The following is a 19,402-nucleotide window of genomic DNA, read 5'->3' as shown; positions in this document are numbered from 1 at the left end:
AAATCTGAATGAATTAATGATACATGCACCAACCTGGATGAATCTCTAAATCATTGTTTTATGCAAAGGATACCAGATACAAAACAATACATATTCTGTGGCTCCAAGTGTACGAAGTTGAAGGAGAGACAAAATTAATTGATGGCAACAAAAATCAGCATAATAGTTGCTATCAGGGTGGGGTGGAGATTGACTGGAAGAGGACATGGAGTTGATGAAAAGTCTACCTCTTGATTGAGGTAAATAATCACATATGCGTATACCCTTGTGAGAACTCATAGAATTATATATAAATCTGTGCATATACTGTAAGTTTTATTTTAAATAAATATAAAATAGAAAGGGATTGGTTCTGAGTTCTGGGGCTGGTTGAGGTTTCAGCAAGGCTGCAGAAATTCAGGGAATCTTCCAGTGAGTTGGCAATACCCATGCTATTGATGGAATGCCAACCAACGAGAATACTGGGGGACTTCTGCCCATTTCTTTAGAATGTTGCTGCCCTTTCCCCTCCATCCTTACTTTCCACTCCATGTCTCCCTCTCCCCACAGGGAAAAAAACAAAAATGACAACCACAACAAATGCTTGGTAGAGCACTCCCTCACATACATCTACCTCAACCCTAGCTGGTAAAAATCAGGAAACAATTAGCACAAGATATTCCTATTTTAATACACATTAGGTAATTATTTACTGAATGAACTCCCAGCTATTAAAGCAATCAATAATTAAATTAAAATGTTTCCTTTTAGAGTATTATGAGAGCTTGCAGGTGATTTTAATTAAAGATTTAGTGTTGGTCTCCTAAGTTTATACAATCCATGTAAGGAGATGCTTATCTAAGATTTTCCATCTTGCTCCAGAATCGTCGTTCAGCATTAAAGAACCAGTGGTGCAGCCACTACTTTACTCCTGCCTGCCTCTCATTTCAGCATTCCTGGTTCCTGATTTGATCCCATCCCCACCCAGATGCTGTCATTTGGTTCCATGACCCCTTTAAGACACTGCTCCCTTGGACTTGGCTGTTGCCTCGCTTCAGCTTCCTCACTTCAACTCTAAGCCTTGGCTGCTATAGACTCACCTGTGGGCCTCTCATGCATTATGGAATATATTACCTGCTCCTTGGAACCCACTTGCATCATGTGTCCTTCCAGCCAGTCTCTGGCAGTGGAAAACAGAACTAGGGGAAGATGATAGGAGAAAGAAACTATGGGAAGGACATGGGCTTGGGACTAAAAGAACCCGTTTAAGAAATGCTCTTAAGGGGTGCCTGGGTGGTTTAGCATCTGCATTTGGCTCAGGTCATGGTACCAGTGTTCTGGGATGGAGCCCTGCATCAGACTCCCTGTTCAGCGGGAAGCCTGTTACTTTCTTTCCTGCTCCCCCTGCTTGTGCTGTCTCTCTCTCTGTCAAATAAATAAAATCTTAAAAAAAAAAAAAAGAAATGATGTTAATTTGTTTAATACCATGAGTTCTCTGCAAGGGTAACATAATTGCACAGTCATGCAACTATCTTTAAGAAGTTGCTGTGGGCGAACTGTACTTTTTAAGGCATGGTGAATATGTATCGGTACAAATGACTAGCAGGAGTAGCAAAACTGCTCAAAGTATATGCTCAACGGTATTTTGCATAAAAGTAGCACCACATCATAATATTGACAGTTCCAAAATACCATCCATACTCTCTAATAATATCCACTAAAAAAATTGTGGTTGGGACCTGTTGTTGTTGTTGTTGTTGTTGTTTAAGTATAATACTCATGACTTTAATCATCTGTTTCCTGCTGTCTTTGGATATAATGACAAAAAATATTCACTTGTTATTTTTTCCTTTATTTTTTTGTGTGAAGATAATGCATCATTTTTTAACTTTAATGTGACACCACGTGCCTGTATCATGATCTGCTGTGTGGTATTTGGCACATAATTTGTTAAAGTGGTAAAACTTGGCAATGATTTACAAAGGAGAGTAGATTTAGAGTTAGTCATTTTCCTTTACTTCCATTCAGTGACATATTCATGGACTAATAAGAAAGAGTTGCGGTTACAAATAACTTGTGAACTATCTAACCCACAGTCCATCTTCCCTATAACCTCTCCCATGTCTAGGAAAACCCATGAAGTCCGTGGACATCGGGCTAGTGTACCACTGCCGAAAAAAAGTCAATGATCTAACAAGTGTCTTTTATAAATCCTCACAAATCAATCTTTATACACTCATATTTCATCCCCTATCAACTTGAAAATTTAGATTGTATTCTTCCTGAGGCATCATTTCCTTGGCTCATCCTAGGATGTTAATCCAGAATTTATATTCTGTGATTTTTAGATCATTAAGTCCTTTTATAAAATATTTAATTTATTTGAGAGAGAAAGAGAGTGAGAGGCAAGCAGCACTGGGGGTGGGGGGAAGCAGAGGGAGAGGGAGAAGCAGACTCTTCTCAGCAGGAAGCCTGATGTGGGACTTGATCCCAGGACCCTGGGATCATGACCTGAACCGAAGGTAGATGCTTTACCAACTGAGCCACCCAGGCACCCCTTGATCATTAAGTCTTGATATAATTACTTCTTCCTCCATTCCAATCAACCTATGATGGGGGAAAAATTCTTTCCTTATGCTTTACTCCTCAGTCCATCTGTCCTAATGGGCCAGTTTTATAGAGTATCTTGAACACACTGGCCTTGAAACCAGAAAAGGGGAAAAAAAAGATATAGTCAACCTGCATCACTGTAAACTGAAAACCCCAAAAAAGCACTCAGAAGGAGAGGGTCGGGCTGAAACCAGAAATTACACCATTTGGACAAATCTCAAGATTGTCAAATTGTCTGACAGCAATTAGAGAACATATTCTCCCTTACATGTTCTCCCTGTATTTAGGGGATAAAAACCTAAGAACTGAGAGTGGTTTACATTTCTCCAAATCCCTGCCAGCAAGGCTAGAGTTAGAGTCCACAAATGGGAGATAGTCACATGAATTTTGAAAAGCAAAAGAGAAGCAAAAGACATTGTTGAATCTATGGCAGGGGAAGTGGGCAGGAGCCCATTATGGGCGTAGCAGGAGGCAATAAGATTTTTTCAATCGAAATCTAGTTGACACATATTCTATTAGTTTCAGATGTACAACACAGTGTTTGGACAAGTCTATAGGTTCTGCAGCGTTCACCACAAGTGTAGTTACTATTTGCCACCATACGAAGTGATTACAAAACCCTTGACCATATTCCCTGATCTACTTTTTATCTCCTTGACTTATTCATTCCATAACTGGAAGCCTGTGCCTCCCATTCCCCTTCACCCATTTTGCCCATGTCCCACCACCCTCCACTCTGGCAACCATCAGTTTGATCTCTGTATTTATGAGCTTGCTCCTGCTTTTTGTGTTCTGTTTCTTAGATTCTCTATACAAGTAAAATCACATTGTATTTGTCTTCCTCCGTCTGAACTTATTTCACTAGGTATCATACCCATCCGTATTGGGTCCATCCATGTTGTCACATATGGTAAAATCTCATTATTTGTTATGGCTGAGTAATATTCCACTGTGTGCATTTGTGTGTGTGTCCATTAATCTATCAATAGACATTAGGAGACAATGAGATTTTAATAGATAAACATGTACTCTTTCCTGTGCATCGTCCACTCTGTTGTAGGCATCAGTAGTGGTTTCATGTAATCGTGTATTTCCTGATTTCTTCAATGCCAGTGACAGTTTTTCCTTACCTTCACTTCTCCAATTCTTTGAGTGATTTTGCAAGATTTTAATTTCCTGTATTAAATGGATTTTTGCTGGAAATACCTAGCATGGCTTCTTTTTAGTTCTCTGAATCATGACTAGTAGAGTGTACTAGCCTCTCCATGCTTCCCTTGTGCAAGGTTCTAGAAAATTTTGAGTGAGCCTAAAATGGAGTATATGTATAGAGCCCTTTCCGATTATGCAAGTGTCTATACCTAAGGCCTTCAGTAAAAACTTTAATCCTGAACAAATACATATCTTTTCTTGACTCCTGGATGGCTAAAACCTGACTTTCCTACAAGTTGCATAACAAAACTAGGACAAGTTTATGGTTTACAGTCTTACAGATCTACCTCCAAATCTTGGCTTTAATATTTACTTGACTCATTGACTCAGTTTCCTTGATGGATATTTATTGATCACTAATTGGTGGCAGAAGCCACAAGTACCTGCGCTACAACAATGATTAAAAGAACCCCTGTCCCCCGCCCTCATATGCTTAAAATCTAGCAGCAAAGATTATAAGAGAATTTGCAAGGCATAGAACATATTAGTAGAGTCAGGTACTAAAGAGTTTTCCAAATCACAGAAAGATTTTGACTTTATCATAAGAATGATGAGGAGACATTGAAGAGTTTTCATCAGAAGAGTGATTTGATAAAATTTTAGTTTTGGAAAAATCACTCTGGCAAGTGGGTAAAAGGTGAATTGGATAGAAGAATGACTGGATGTAGAGAGACAAATCAGGAAGCTGCAACGTTACACCAGAAGAGAGAGAGTACCGGTCTGGGAAGATAATCACAACCCGAACTATGGTGGGGAGCATAAAAATGAAGAAAAATGAATTACTTCAAGCAACATCCAAGAATTGGAACAAAATGTGGGAATTGGACATGGTGATAAAGAGACACAAAAGTGAAGGGTGACTCCAAAGAGTAGGGCTTTAGGGAACTAGATAAATAGAAGCATCATGATTAGAAAAGAAATACAGGAAAACAAAGTAGAGGTGAAGTGGGGTGTGGATCAAAATGTCAGGTTCTGTTTTAGACACGTTGGATATAATCTGCTGACCATGCAGACACGTCAGGTCAGCTGATGGATATAGGTTTGAAGTTTAGAAAAAGGTTCTGGCCTTAAAGATTCAAACACTGTCAAAATACGGATTACAGTTGCAGCCACAGGAGTGAGTACATTGACTCACATTCATGTACAGAAAGGAAAGAGAGCTAAACTGTCCAGGAGTCATCATCATTATTACTTTTTTTTAATTATGTTAAATCTTACTATTTCATCTTGGACAAAAAGCCCGAGATAATATATCACAATTTTTCTCTAATTTCCCACATTTTTTTATTTGAACAGATAAAATCACTACATAAAAAGATATTTTGTTAATGAGTTAACAGAACTAATTAGATCACATATGTTAATTGGATTCTAATAATATGCTACTACAACTGTGATACATTAACATACACATTTCCTACAGGGTAAGAATTCTCCAAGAGGAAAAGAAAACCCTTTTAATCACAATTATCTATTAACTTCCTAAGCAAAGAAACTGCTGTTTACAGGACAAAAAGCTGCTTCTTGGATAGTTATGTCAAGTCCAACAGAAAAATCAATTTGTCCACTGCATGATATATTACATATATATTATTTGTTGTTTACTTCTTAGTCTTTCACTGTTTCATTCTTTTCAGTACTCCACTGAAGTCCATGTCAAGTCCACATCAAGAGCTCTCCTTCTTCATTGGAAATAATTCAACAAGAGCCATGGTATAAATTTTAAATATATCCATAAAATAAAACTCTCCAGTTTATAAAGTTAATGTGTGTAATTAAACATAATATTCATATTGAAGCTTTTTAAAATTTAAGAAATATATTCACAAGTTCAGTCATACTGACAAAATGTGATTACAGTAAAATTTCTTTAACAGCATCCAAAGAAGTACAAATATTTTAACAGCTCAGCGAGCTTTCATAAACATACTAGGGTTTTAAGCATCTTTGGCGGGTGCTATTGAAATAAAAATTGTGTTCACAAAATTATTCAGTGAGATATACTCTAACATCTACATTCCATTATTTATTGGTAAAATTTTATTATTATTATAACTTATATTCATAAGTTATCCAAAATACATAGCTAGGTATTTTGAGAAGATAATTTTTGTTTAAATTGGTCCAATTTAAACAATTAAATTTGACAATTAAACAATTAAACAATTAAACAATTAAAAACAATTGCAATGTTTTTAATATTTCTTACTAGGTGGTTCCATTTTGATGAAATTACATTGTTTTATTAATTCTGAATGGGTCCATGGATCCATGGAAGATGAATTTCAAAAAATAACACTGCAGTGTTCTGTAAACACATTAGAGCTATGTATCTATGCTAAAACTATTTATAAATAACCACAAAATGTTGCAAAACACCACAAAAATTATTTCCTAATCTGAATTAATTTTTAGTGAAGACAAACTCAGTTCTAACATAGAAATAATACATGTTCAAAAAGATATAACAATAAGAAGTGATTAAAAGTTTTGTGTTGTATGCTTATCTGTTATGTAAATAGTATCTATATAAAGCAGCACAACTTGAAATGAGAAGCTGAATGACGGTTTACATTTCTATAATTCTGAGAAGTTCATCCTTCCCTTCCTAGTTGAAGAAATTTTTCACTAAATGTGCATTTGGTTTTAAGAACAACAGGCTAACTGAGTGTTAACGATTTCCCCTATCACTGACCCAAATACTAATTACATAGCAAATTTCAGCTTATTTCCTGGAAGTCGTTCAAATAGTTGAATGACTGTAGTTCAATGCTCCCTGAAGGATTAGTGCGTAGGAAGAATAATTCTTAAAAAAATACAATAAAGAAGAGCCTGCGGCAACCTAGGGAAAGCGGTCTTGGGTGGTCTTTCCATCAGATGAGGGGACAGTGAACAGCACATCACCTCCCAACCCTGTCAACACACTAATATGATTTGAAAGACAAATTATTAAGCCACAACTTTTTAGCAATGCTAATAATCCCAATAATCCCAATGCTAATAATCCCAACCTCATTCAGGTTTCCTTCATTCAGGGAAACAGTCAAAAGCGTCTGTCTCTGCTTTTACTCAGACTTCGACCCACCATCCAAGCAACTTAGGCAAACCATGTCTTGTATCTTTGAATATGAGTATCTTTACCCAGGCACTGCCAACCAGATTTCCACAAATTCCACTACAGAGCCTTCCATTCTGATTCTCCTTTTCTTCCTTAAAGTGAGAAATCAGGATGCACCTGAGAGCCCTCCTCAACCAGATTTATAGCTCCTGGCAGAATTCATCTACAGATATTCACATCAGAGCTTCCTTAAACGTTGGTAGCCTCTGTGAAAGAGTCATGGGGGCCAATGTTCTTTTTCACTTCCAGATTCTTTTTAGTCTTGCATGTCACGGACACCTCAGAGTGGATGGCATCCAGCCTCTGCTCACAGCGGAAGGCTGCGAGGAAAGCCTTTCTATAGTTGCTGTTCATCCAGCCATAGAGGAGGGGGTTGGCAAAGGTGGAGCACATGGCAATGATGTGGAACACGGTGAAGATGAGCTTATACTCCTTCAGGTCGAGGACTTGGTTGTCAATGTCCACAGCGAGCTGGAACGCGTGGAGAGGCAACCAGCTGACTGCAAACACCACGACCACACACACCAGCATCTTGGTGGTTTTCTGCCTTCGCTGGTGGTAGTGATCATTGGCAGCTGCGGGGCTCACGTGGTTCTTAAGTTTACTCCAGATACGAGTGTAGGAGAAGGAGATGATGCCCAGAGGCAAAAGATACAGGATTAACAAGGAAGAAAGACTGTAGACCGTGCCATAGATGTTCTTCTCCTCGCCAGGCCACTTCTCTGTACAGACCATGATCTCAAAGTCGGGAATAATTTCAATCAGTGAATACTCGCGGAAGATGGCCAGGGGACTGGCCAGCAGGGCGCTGATGCCCCAGGCCAGGCCGATAATCAGGAAGCTGATTCTCTTGGAGATCTTGCTTTCCAGATGGTAGACAATGCAACGGTGTCGGTCCAAGGCAATTACTGTCAAGGTGATAGTGGACACTTGTACCGCCAGGCCCTGGGCATAGGGTACCAGGTGGCATAGGACGAGACCCATTTTCCACTCCCCCATTAAGGTGTAGGTCAGAGTGAATGGCAAGCACAGGGTGTTTACCAGAAGATCTGCCACAGCCAGATTGGCAATGAAAAAGTTGGTTACGGTGCGCATGCTCTTGAATTTGATCACCACGTGAATCACCAGAGAGTTTCCAATGACCCCAAGCAAGATGATGGAGCAGTAGGCTAATATGAGGATAATCCGTACCTCAATCAGCATGGTGCTGTCTATCAGCTCTGGCTCAGGGTCGGAGGCCAGCTCACCTCTGGGAGTGGTTTGCCTTGGATGATACTTCTCTACCTTCATTTCTTCCACTGTCTGGTTCTCATCAGCCTCCGCACCTACGGGACCCATTTTCAGGTACCAGAACAAGAATCTACAACTTTAAAAAAAAAAAAAAAAAAGGTGGAGAAGAAACCTGGAACAAAGAAAACACAAATCACAAATGGATTGGCTTCATTTTGCCTACAAAATGCCTGTCCCCTGATCCCTAAAATTTCACAGAGTATACCATTTTAAGAAAGCAGGCCCAATAATAAGTCTATTCACAAATACGGATGTGTTTAAACCATGTCCCTGAAACGTGTATTACCAGTGGTAAAATGTAATACCTATAATATAGACATAATTTCACCATGAATGCTATCAAATGGATTCAATCTATTTTAAGTGGGATGAATGTTAGAAACTTTACCAATTAACTTTATAACTCTGAAAAATTCATCAAATGGTAGACAAGGACAATGGCCTTCAATATCTTGACTGCTTTAAATGTATAAATATAGCAACAAATTACACAGAAAAGAGAAGAATATTAAAACCCTTCGCATGGTGCCTGGAATTCGGGAGTATAACGTATTTAAGATAAACTGAGCAGATTCCACTCCAAAACCATTTCTTTTAGTGTTTGGATTCGTGTTAAAAATAGGTAGACTGTATAAAATAGTTGCATTTTTTAATAGTTGCATTTTTTGATGATTTGGAATCAACTTCCTACTGACATACAGCAGAATCCCACCCAGGATCTATGGGGAAAATATGTCCAAATCTTAAGTATATATCTCTCTCTAACCTCTAAATACCAAAGATTTCACACTTTTCTTCCCCAGTTGCACCCCACCCAAAGCTTTTCCTTCTGCATGCCCTATTTCAGTCAATGCTATCCCCATGGATTACACCAGGTACAGTTAAAAAGCAGGCAACCATTCTAGGCTTTGTCAACTCCTTTAGCCCCCACATGTAAGAGAACCCTCAGACTGATCTGGTATACCTCTCTCAATAATCCTCATCATTTCTACCACATTGACTTTGTCCTTCTCGGATTCTTACCACTGTTACTCTAATAGTCTTCTGACTTATCTCACTTTGTCTTCTCCTACTTTCATTCATTATTCATTCATTCTTAACAATAATAATTGAGCATCTGCAAAATGCCAGGCCTGGATCCACCCTTGTGATGCTTACTCTAACATGCATTCAGCTAGTGTTTGAAAACCCATGTCAGGAACCAGGATTTGTGCTGGGGGAATGACAAGAGGACAGCATCTCCACTCTCAGGCTCTTACCTTTAACAAGAAAGAGCCTACTCTGACATGAAAAGTGTTGTTCTGAAATTCAAATGTGATCATATCATTTCCCCCATGTCTCCAGATTGCTTAAAACAATATAACATATTGGTTCCTAATGTGAAATTCTCTTTTCAAGCTTGTAAAAGAGCCCAACATCGTAGTAAGTTTTGAATGTAGTCATAATGACAAAAGGCTGCCACCATTAATTCAGAACCTCTTTTAAATAAATTTGGTTTTTACTAATCATAATGGTATCTACCTACATTGGCAGGTGAGTCATATTTATTCAGCCCACAGACAATGCCTGGGTGGGCCCCCAGCCTCCACTCCTTACCCTTCCTCTGGAGGGTTAACTCTTGCAGACTGTATTTTCAGGCTTCCACGTCATTGGAATGCTGGCTGAGTATGATCACAGGAAGCACTGGCAGGTATTTAGAGGACAGAAGAAGGGAGAAGCCCTTGTCTTCTTCTCTGTCCCTCTCTCCTCTGGGCAGTGCTTCAGTAGCCCCTCTGTGCCTCTGGTTCCCACAGGATTAGTCCATAGTGATTCTATTTCCCGTGGATGGCCCTGGTCCCTGGGCTTTGGTCACACCACCTACTCTCCGTGTTCCTCTCGCTGGGGATAGTAATGACTCTTAGCTCTTGCTAATCTTTGAGTGGCCTCAATAGCCTCTGTTTGGCTTATCACTTGTGGAATCAATTACCTGCATTTAATTTCCCCTCCCTCACATTCTTGAACAGGTTCTGTTTTGCACGATCTGCTGTTACCATGCATATATGATGTCATTAATTTGCTCTCCCACTAATGGTTCTGCACGTGTACGTTGATAACACTGGCCTATAGAAGATAATCCCAATTCCATTAGATGACATTCAGTGCTTTTCTTGAATGAATTCCTGCCTATCTTCTGGCTTCATCCCTCCTGACATATCAAATGCATATGTTATGCTTTACTCATACTAAATTGTTTCCAATTCCAGCAATGCATCAGCTTTTCTCATGCCTCTCTGATTTCTCCATTCTGAACTGGAAAGCCTCTCAGTTACCCCAGAAATCTGAGTCCACTTCTAATATTGCAAGAAGCATAAGCCACAATGCAATTATTTCCTCACCTAGCCATCTCTTTCAGGACAGAAACTGGATCTTTTCCATCCATTGTTTAATCCTTAACCCACTATCTAACACATTGGTGATACTCAATAATTTGGTAAAACAAACAAACAAAAACAAAAATTTGGTAAAGGAAAGTATAATTTTACCGAACACTCGAAGTCAACAAAATACAAAGTAATAATTCCTTTCCTTTCCTTAAGATAATTGCTTATATGGAATTCCTTTGCTCTGATAAGACATTCTTGTTCTTATTTTCTGGTTCTCACCCAGGTAACCACCCCTTCAAGACTTGTTCCAAGGTCCCTCTTAAATCAATCTCTGATTAGAGCATTAAAAAGTTCCAGTCAGTGTACACCACAAGGAAACTTCCTATCTCAGGGGCCTCTCTCTCTCTCTCTCTCTCTCACACACACACACCCTTTTGGAGTCTTACTGCAGAGAGAGAGAGAGAGAGATTTCTATATACTCATATTTGATTCATTGACATGTTCTAGTTCTGTTTGCATAAATTTCAAATAATGTGTTCCTGGACCCTCTTTTGTATTTGCCTCCATTCTCTAGAAATTAGGGGGGGGGGGAGTAAAACTCATTATCTAAATCTTGAAGTGTGTATTTGGTAGGCTGCACCACTTCCCTGAACCTAAAGGAGATTTTACAGAGCACAATTAGTCAATCCTGAAACTCATTAACAGGAAAGCAAGACTCCATGAGGTCTGAGTTTGAGGTTTGCCATGAGCTAAATTGAGAGTAAGCCTGAGAGAGAAGGATATTAGTTTATTAACTTATTTTGGTTTTTCTTTTCAGTTCCATTTTCTTTATTTCAGAGCCCCTTTACTTAAAGCTTCTCTACAGGAATGGTTATTGATCTACAGGCAATTTGCATATGGGCACTAATCACTGTTTTCAAGCACACAGCTGGCTTCCAGCCAGCTCAGAGCACTCCCGAGAATGTATCATTTTTAGGGTTGGGCTTCCAGAAAAGTGGAAGAGGAAAAGGGAGTCCATAGAGGGAGCTGACTGATTCAAAACTCAAAAGCATAACAATTAAAAGATGAGTTGAAGAGGGAAAAAACACTTTATTTGAAACAAGGCAATGGAAAGCATTCACATGGGTCAAATCATTTTAGAAGTGTGAATGGTAGAGTTTTCTTGAATAACTGACTCTTCAGAGTTTTTACTGCAGAAATATTTCTTTGTAGGATAGGAAAATGAATTAAGGCTTTTTTTTTTTTTTTTTTTAATTTGCGGGGCTTTTTGCAGCAGTACTCTTATTACCACAGGTGGCTTAATAAAACTTAACATCTTGTCAATCACAAAACCTTCCAGGAGTGTTTCTCAGGGAAAAAGTTCCCAGGAATCATGCCTTACAGCCCATACTTGTTAGTCCTAGAGAGAGGGGAGTGGACTCCAAGAATGCTACATACAAGACATGATTGTTTGCTTCATAAGCAGAAAGTTGAAACTATTCACCTAAAGGTCTGGTAATGGATCACTTTCTTTGTGTTTGAGCTTCTGGCCTTTGCTTGCCGACAGCATTGTCTATTTCATGTCACTGACTTTAAATGATGTGCCTCATTGCAAAAAGTCTTAAAGCTTTTACTTTTGCCTCCTCCTCGTGCACCATATGCTCCTACCCAGTGGGTGAGCCCTTCTGGTGCAAAACCAGTGAATGCTTAAATAAATGTACTTATTCTTGAACAGCTTTAGCGAATCCAATATGACCTTCTGCTTTAGACAGGTGTTTGATTAAAAAGGGGAGGGGGATAACAGAAACCTTAACAACTTGCTGCTCTGGAAAGATGATGACCTCTCTCTAAGTAGGTCAAGGAAAGAGTAAAAACCTTCAGCAGAAAAGGAAAATTCTAGCTAAAGTAGAAAATGGTGATGGTACCACCCCAACCCCCACCTTCAGGCTAAATGAGAGTGAGAAGAAGAAAAAAAAAAGTCCGCACACTAGTGAGGACTTCCCCCATACCTTCTTCATAGGACTAGAGCTCTTCTTTTGTGGTTATTCTCCTTCCCAGAATGTGAATCAGAGTTAGCACTTACACTTACTTCCCCGGGGCGGGCGTTTCTGCTGAGACGTGGAAGCCAGACGTACACAGCCGGTCCGTGCGATGATTAACCAGCCCTGGGATCCGAAGAGGCCACTGGAAGGTCCCCAGTTGTGCTGCGTCCTTTCCGACGGTGCAGGACCTTCAGCGCCGCGCAGAGAGAGGCGGCAGCACGGCGTCCACCCGGCACCCGAGCCGCCAGGAGCTGGCGCTGCTCGGCTCTGCCGCGGACGTCTGCGGCCAGGCGCGCTCGGGCACCGCACTGCGCCGCGCACCGCAGCAGGGTGAGCGGGTGAGGATGCCAGGCCGGTGGGGGGCGGAGGCACGGGGTGGAGGGTGCGGCAACTCTTCCCTGGAAGGAAGAGAAACAGGTGCAGAAGGTGGGGGGCGACAGTTCCGCAGCGCCAAGGGCTGGACGGAAGTTTCCGTGGCGAAGGAGGGGGACAGTGTCCACAGTGTCGCCTCTGCCTCCCGGTTTGGAAGCCCGCGCGGCGGGACCCTACTCAGCGCGGCGCCCTCTCGCGGATGCCCGCCCCACTAACACCTGCAAACTGCTACTTTCAGCCCACTTCCCAGGTGACCCCCAAGTGTGGTACTCTGGGCGTGTGCACCACCCCAAACTCCTTCCCTTCGACAAACCCCTCCCTTTGCTCTCCGCTCCTCAGTTTCGCGGTGAGAAGCTCCTGGAGTCGGGGTTCACCAAATTGGCCAGGGCAAAGTCGCAGGCGAAAGCGACTGTGGGGCGCCCACCCAGCCTCGGACAAGGGTGCTGTGGTCCCTGGCGTAGCGAGCAGGAGGAGAGCTCGGGCTTGCAGGGGGCCGATGCCGAGGCAGAAGCTCTTGCCTTGGAAGGGCTGAGAAAATCCTACAACTTCCAACCAGGAGTTGTTTCTTCTTCTTTTGTTTGTTTATTTGCTCGCAGGAGCAGAGATGGCGAGCTGGAACCGGGCAGAACCACAGAAAAACGCCGCAGAGTTGTGCCAAGGACAAACCCTGGGTACCCTCGCCCGGGGCTGGAGCTCAGGGCGCTGGTGCTCCACTAACTGGGCTGTCGGTGCGCTCCAGCGAGAAGGTAAAGCGAGTTCAGATGCTTTTGCCCACCGTTGGCAATTCCTTTCACAGGTGTCTGCTGACAGTTTACAAGTTAGGTATTGCGGGTTCAGATTCAAAAGCCCGCGGGCAGTCTGTGGGCTGTGCGCTCCCGCTCCCGGCAAAAGCTCTATAGGAAGAGAACACAATGGGTGACAAACGGATCACAGTCTCTTTCTCCAGTTAGTTGATTTCCCGATCTTTCGCTCTTCGTCCTGACCAAAGCCACTTGCGCCACTATGAGCGCGAGCCTCTGGAATTCTTTCTCTGGAGAAGCCCTCTGCTAACGTCTTGAGCCCGGTGAGCGGAGATAGCGGATCAGAGCGAAACAGGACGGTGGCGTCAGCCCACAACGCTGCAGAGTCTGTTTCCTCGGGATCCCTCCCGGGAAGCTCTATTTAGAGCCATTCCTTAGAGAAATTTACAACCAGTCTTTCATTTTTAGAGGGGGCAGCAGAGCCTGCCATGTTAAAATAAGGGAAGCCAGAAATTGGAAACCAAAGTCTTTCCTAACTATCCTGTGTTGAGGTTTTGCAGTAAATACGTTCCCTCTGTGCCTCGGTCTCTTCTTTTCTGAAGTGAGGATGGTCATACTGGTTCGCTTGGGATTTCTTTGAAATAGAAAAAAAGAAAATAGAAAAGACAAAAGTTAAACAACTCAAAATAGTACTCTCTTCAAAAACATTAGTTATGGCATCCCCTGTAAAGGATTAGATTTTCAGTCTTATCTGGGCTTGCCCACATCCTAGTTATAGTGCGTATGTAAGGATCTTTACACAGTGTAACCTGAAAATGATCATCTGGTTATTGTAGAATTATGCCCAGAGGAGCATATATATTTATAAAACGAAGCCATTTGGGCTTTTCAATTACCAAGAAACAAAACTAAACAGAACTGGAAATATCCAGGATGTTCTACATAGTTGTACTTAAAATATGTTGGTAGATATTACATACCTTGGGAAATATTCCTTGCTCACACATGTGTTTTATGCCACAAATTCAATGCTTCCTAATATATTTGCCCCTGTGAAGAGCGAACTCTGAACCAAGGAGTTGAAATTTTGGAAGTCTAGGAATGGCTTGAAATAAAAACCACAACAACATATAAGAAAACAGACAAGCAATCAGATTAATTGCTCTGGAGGGCTCAACTGACTTAACTGACATTGATTTTTATGAACACTTTTGCCTCCATTACAACTGGCTTTCAAAAGCAGCCTAGCACTCTTATACAAATATTTATCATAATTATTTCCATACAGACATGTGCACATCTTAGAAAACACATAGTTCCACAAACATCTTCTCAGCAACTCCGAGAAGATTAAATGATCTTTTGACTCTCTTCCGATAAAGTACAGAACTGAATGAAACACTGGTCTATTGAAGTTAAAGTTGCTTTATCGCATGTCATATTATCAAGGATAGTTTTGGCAGTTAAATCATGATATTTTTGTGCATTAAGGTCTAACTGATACCTTTTGATGTGCATATGCTCTGTGCTATGGAAATATGAACCACTCTGATGAATGCCAATAGACCCTATCGAGATGCTGATAGAAGTTTGTCGAAGTGGTGGTGAAATACAGATTAATCCAAATTGAGATAGGCCAGGATTAGTGCTACCTGATTTCTCTGGTGTCAAATCATTTAGTTCCTCAGGCAGTTCCGCAGCTTAGAAGAATAGATGTCGACTGTTCCTCAAATAGGGTGTGGACTCAAACTCAGATGCCTACCAGACTATGGCCAATGACATAAATGCATACACCAGCTAAGCTGTGGGAGACAGTGGGGAGTGGTGGGTGTTAACAATACCCTGGAAAGCACAAAAGTACATGCCTTTTCTGAAGGAGGAGGCTGCTGATTCCACTGAGTTTTCTTGCAATAATTTAAATTCGGTATTGTCAGATCTGACATTTTTTTTTTTTTAAAGATTTTATCCATTTATTTGACAGAGAGAGATCACAAGTAGGCAGAGAGGCAGGCAGAGAGAGAGGGAAGCAGGCTCTGTGCCGAGCAGAAAGCCCGACGCGGGACTCGATCCCAGGACCCCGAGACCATGACCCGAGCCAAAGGCAGCGGCCTAAACCACTGAGCCACCCAGGTGCCCCCAGATCTGACATTTTAAGAGAACAAAAATTCGCGTTCTTAAACATCTTCCGAATTTTCAAGGAAAGAAATTAATTCTTGAAAAGTCAAGCCCCCAGCGGGTCAGATCTGTGCAGGCGGAAATAGAGGTGGGTAGATAACCCACAGTCTGGTCTGTGGGCCTCCAATAGGCCGCCTCTAATATTAGTATGTGATGTTTGACGGACCTCCTCAAGCACATTAGACATGGCTCAACCACCATTTCCCCTCCCCCACAAACTGTTCCTCAGTGCTCATAAATATAAAAGTAATACAACCATAGATTAATTGCCAAATAAGTAACTTTCTTTTCCACTTTGGGATGAATAGGTATTCTCAGTGAGACTCCAAAGTAAAGGACTTGGAGAATAACTGAATGATCAGTATTTTATATTGTTATGATGAAAAAATTTCAGACAAACTCTTTGTTAGAAAAGACAAAGTTAGATAACATTAGTATAGAAGACCATTTATGATGCTTTTTTTTTTAGATGAAGTACATCATGATATGGATTTCCTTCAGTCTAAATTTATTTTGAAAGCAAGGAAGCTTCCCCCACCCCGTGGTGTAAATAATTTTATTGTTTAAAGTAATTTATAACCATTATAAAAAGTGAAAACAGGGGGGAAAAACATAGAAAGAAATACACATGATCTAAAACATTGCTGTCCAATAGAACTTTCTGTAATGATGGTAATGTTCTATATCTGTACTGTCCAATAAAGTAACCACCTAGCTACTTTTGGGCATTTGGCTTTTGGGCACTTGAAATATAGTTAGTGGAAGGAAACTGAATTTTAAATTTAATTTTTTTAAAAGCAACAAAACCAAAAAGTATGTTTTAATTCCTAATGGAAATTTTTCCTGGGGTCATTCCTGCCAAAAATCTAGCTTTTTTTTTTTCTCACCTTAATGTCAAGTTTTCCTGAAAGACTTTTTATTTAAAAATTTATTTATTTATTTATTTGAGGGAAAGAGAGAGAGTGAGTGAGAGAGCAGGGTGGGGGATGGGGTTCAGAGGGAGGGGAAGAGAGAGTCTCAAGCAGACTCCCCGCTGAGTGAGGAGAGCAAGCCCAACTTGGGGCTCAACCTCACAACCCTGAGATCATGACCTGATCTGAAACCAAGAGTCAGACCTTCAGCCAACTGAGCCTCCCAGGCATCCCCTGCTCTCCCTGAAAGACTATTAAATAACTCTCAAGTCATACCAAACTGAATTAAATCCTGGTCAAAACAAAACATTGTAGTGCAGCTGGAGTGTGGAAGCTGATCCCAGAAGGAGAAAGATGTAAGCTCCATAGCACCAAAAGAGAGAGCAACAAGCCCAAATAAAAAATTCTCTAAACCCCAGTAATGTAAGAAAAGCTCAGTGATGCTAATAAAATAATGTACTTAACTCTGACTAAGCAAACGAAGCTTAATAGCAAGTCCCTAGTTAGGAAATTTTAATAATCAAATTAGCTTAACAGTTATAGTGTTTAGGATATTTGAAACTAATTCTGTCTTGCTTTATTTAAGTGTTCAACAAATTCAGTTATTTGTTAATCCTTAGGTTTATTAAGTCTTATCTACAGGAATTCATGTTAAAGTTTCAATAGTACTCCCTTTAGTAAAAATTATAGAACCTAGATATCCTAATGATCATTTGGTTATAATATTGATTCTCAATTGGTTGTAAATATATTTCTGATGGGATGTGTGTCTACCTTTCCTCTCAGGCAGGAAAAGGCACAGTGGAAGTTGATATCCAAACAGATATGGTGGAACTTGCATCAAGTAGACACAGAAAAAAGAGACCAGTTTATATTAATGGAGCTACAGGTGTTTTAACTTTTTAAACAAGTCTTTATTTAAGATCAACTCAGTTTTTAAAAACTGGATGGTCTAATCACACTTGAGATGAAAAAAGTAATGCTTCCTTTGACATCCTTGCAAACTTGGCTCATTTGTAGCAAGCCGGCCAGTAAATGTGTGAATGGGCAAAAAACGGTCATCAAATAATCCATTTCATGAAGCTGATTGGCTAGATTTTCTTTAAAATTTTGTAGGCAGCAGTATGTTATGAAGACAGGTGTCTCATTCAAGAACAGCAACTAGTCATTCCAAGCGAATTATATGCTAAATCCTAAATTGAGCATAAATGTCATTTGCTATGATTTTTATCTCTCTGGATTTGGAGTTTTTATTTTTGTTTTGGATTTTTAATTGCAGATTCAAAGTGATTAAGCAGGATTGTAAGCACTATATGCCACATTTTGCTGAGATTTTTATCTTTGGGTGATCATCCAAATGGATATTGAGACTGGTAAGGAACCAAATCTAAAAGAAATGCAAATGATTCACAGTTCAAATTTTAACATAGAACAAAGGAAGGGACATTTTTATGTGGAATTCAGAATTTAATCAATGCAAATTTTCATTTGATTATCTGAAACATGCACAGAAGGCCCATGGCTAAAGAGGAAACATGTACCCTTTTAGAAATTTCAATTTTATTTAATAAGTGTTTATCCTTGTAGCATATAGAAACATAATTTGATATATATTTCTTGAATCATACTCAAAGCAAATTTAATTTTTAATTTTTCCCAAACAAATGCAAGCAAAATCAAAGCTCTCTCTCATGAAATTACTATTGGTACTTCTCGAGAGATGACAAGTTAAGATTTATACATAATTTTTACATGTCATTTTGGAGATGGTGAAATGTCTTATTGAAGTAAATTTTTAAGACATTTATTAAATAATGCTAGTAGGATTTAATTCAGGACTCACTGTTCTTTGTTATGAAAAAGAATTATGTAAAACCCATATGAATGTTTTACTGCTCACAACACTTACCAGCAAATCTTTATTGTCTAATTCGTTACACGTGCTGTGCCAGACAACATCCATGTAACCATGAATTACACACAGACCTGTCAATAAATTTCAAAGTAAAGAAGTACCACAAACAGATTAAGATTCTCTAGTAGACTCTGACATAATAGGTTTGGGGTCACAAGGAAGAGATGGTCAGTTTTTTGTTTGTCTGTTTTTTGTGAGTGGTGTGTGTTGGGAGAATCAGGGAAATGCTTTTTGGGGAAAGTAACGCAACTCAGTATAAACTTAGCTAGAAAACATTTTTTGGCTTTCCCCAGCATAGGCATACCGTTTTCTTCTCCATTGCATTGACTGGGATGTGTGGTAACAAGACAATGCAGAATCCTCTGGGGAAGAACCATCATCTACATATGTCAAAGTAAATTTTTCAAAGTAAAAAACATTATTTACAAACAAAATATATAGTGAGTACGTAGCCAATATTTAATTGAGTACTAAGGGCACTGGCACAATAGTAGGATGCCAAAGGCAGATATCTATAGCTAGTCAACATAAGAAAGAATCTTGCATAAAACTGAGACCTTAGATATAACATTGGTTGATAGCCTGATATGCAAAAAAGCCATAAAGTATGAACTTATATATTCCGCAAGACAGAAACCATCTGTATCTCTCCTGGAAAATAACCAAACTTAATTTTCTCTAAGCTTGCTTCAAACTTGC

At 40.0% G+C, this 19,402-nt stretch overlaps 1 protein-coding gene across 4 annotated transcripts; it reads right to left on the bottom strand.

Moving 5' to 3' along the window:
• Positions 1–5,953: 5,953 nt before the first annotated feature.
• On the bottom strand, positions 5,954–12,766 carry NPY2R (neuropeptide Y receptor Y2). Of its 4 annotated transcripts, none has more exons than XM_045998203.1 (2): positions 12,638–12,766; positions 5,954–8,318 (listed from the first exon to the last, which is right to left on the bottom strand). In XM_045998203.1, exon 2 carries the CDS (start codon positions 8,252–8,254, stop codon positions 7,106–7,108), a length of 1,149 nt encoding a protein of 382 aa, XP_045854159.1. In that variant the 5' UTR covers positions 8,255–8,318; positions 12,638–12,766; the 3' UTR covers positions 5,954–7,105. The 4 variants fall into 4 exon arrangements, with proteins under 4 accessions (XP_045854159.1, XP_045854158.1, XP_045854162.1 ...); XM_045998202.1 differs by having other exon boundaries at positions 12,632–12,765; XM_045998206.1 differs by having other exon boundaries at positions 5,954–8,282; positions 12,632–12,752.
• Between the last annotated feature and the right edge of the window lie 6,636 nt (positions 12,767–19,402).

The sequence above is a fragment of the Meles meles genome, chromosome 2, assembly GCF_922984935.1.
Source record: "Meles meles chromosome 2, mMelMel3.1 paternal haplotype, whole genome shotgun sequence".
In the NCBI taxonomy this organism is placed as follows: Eukaryota; Metazoa; Chordata; class Mammalia; order Carnivora; family Mustelidae; genus Meles; species Meles meles.
This window is presented reverse-complemented; position numbering and strand designations above follow the sequence as displayed.

Bases quoted from the DNA above. Each gene is read 5' to 3' on its own strand.
- NPY2R (XM_045998203.1), bottom strand. From the start codon at position 8,254: ATGGGTCCCGTAGGTGCGGAGGCTGATGAGAACCAGACAGTGGAAGAA.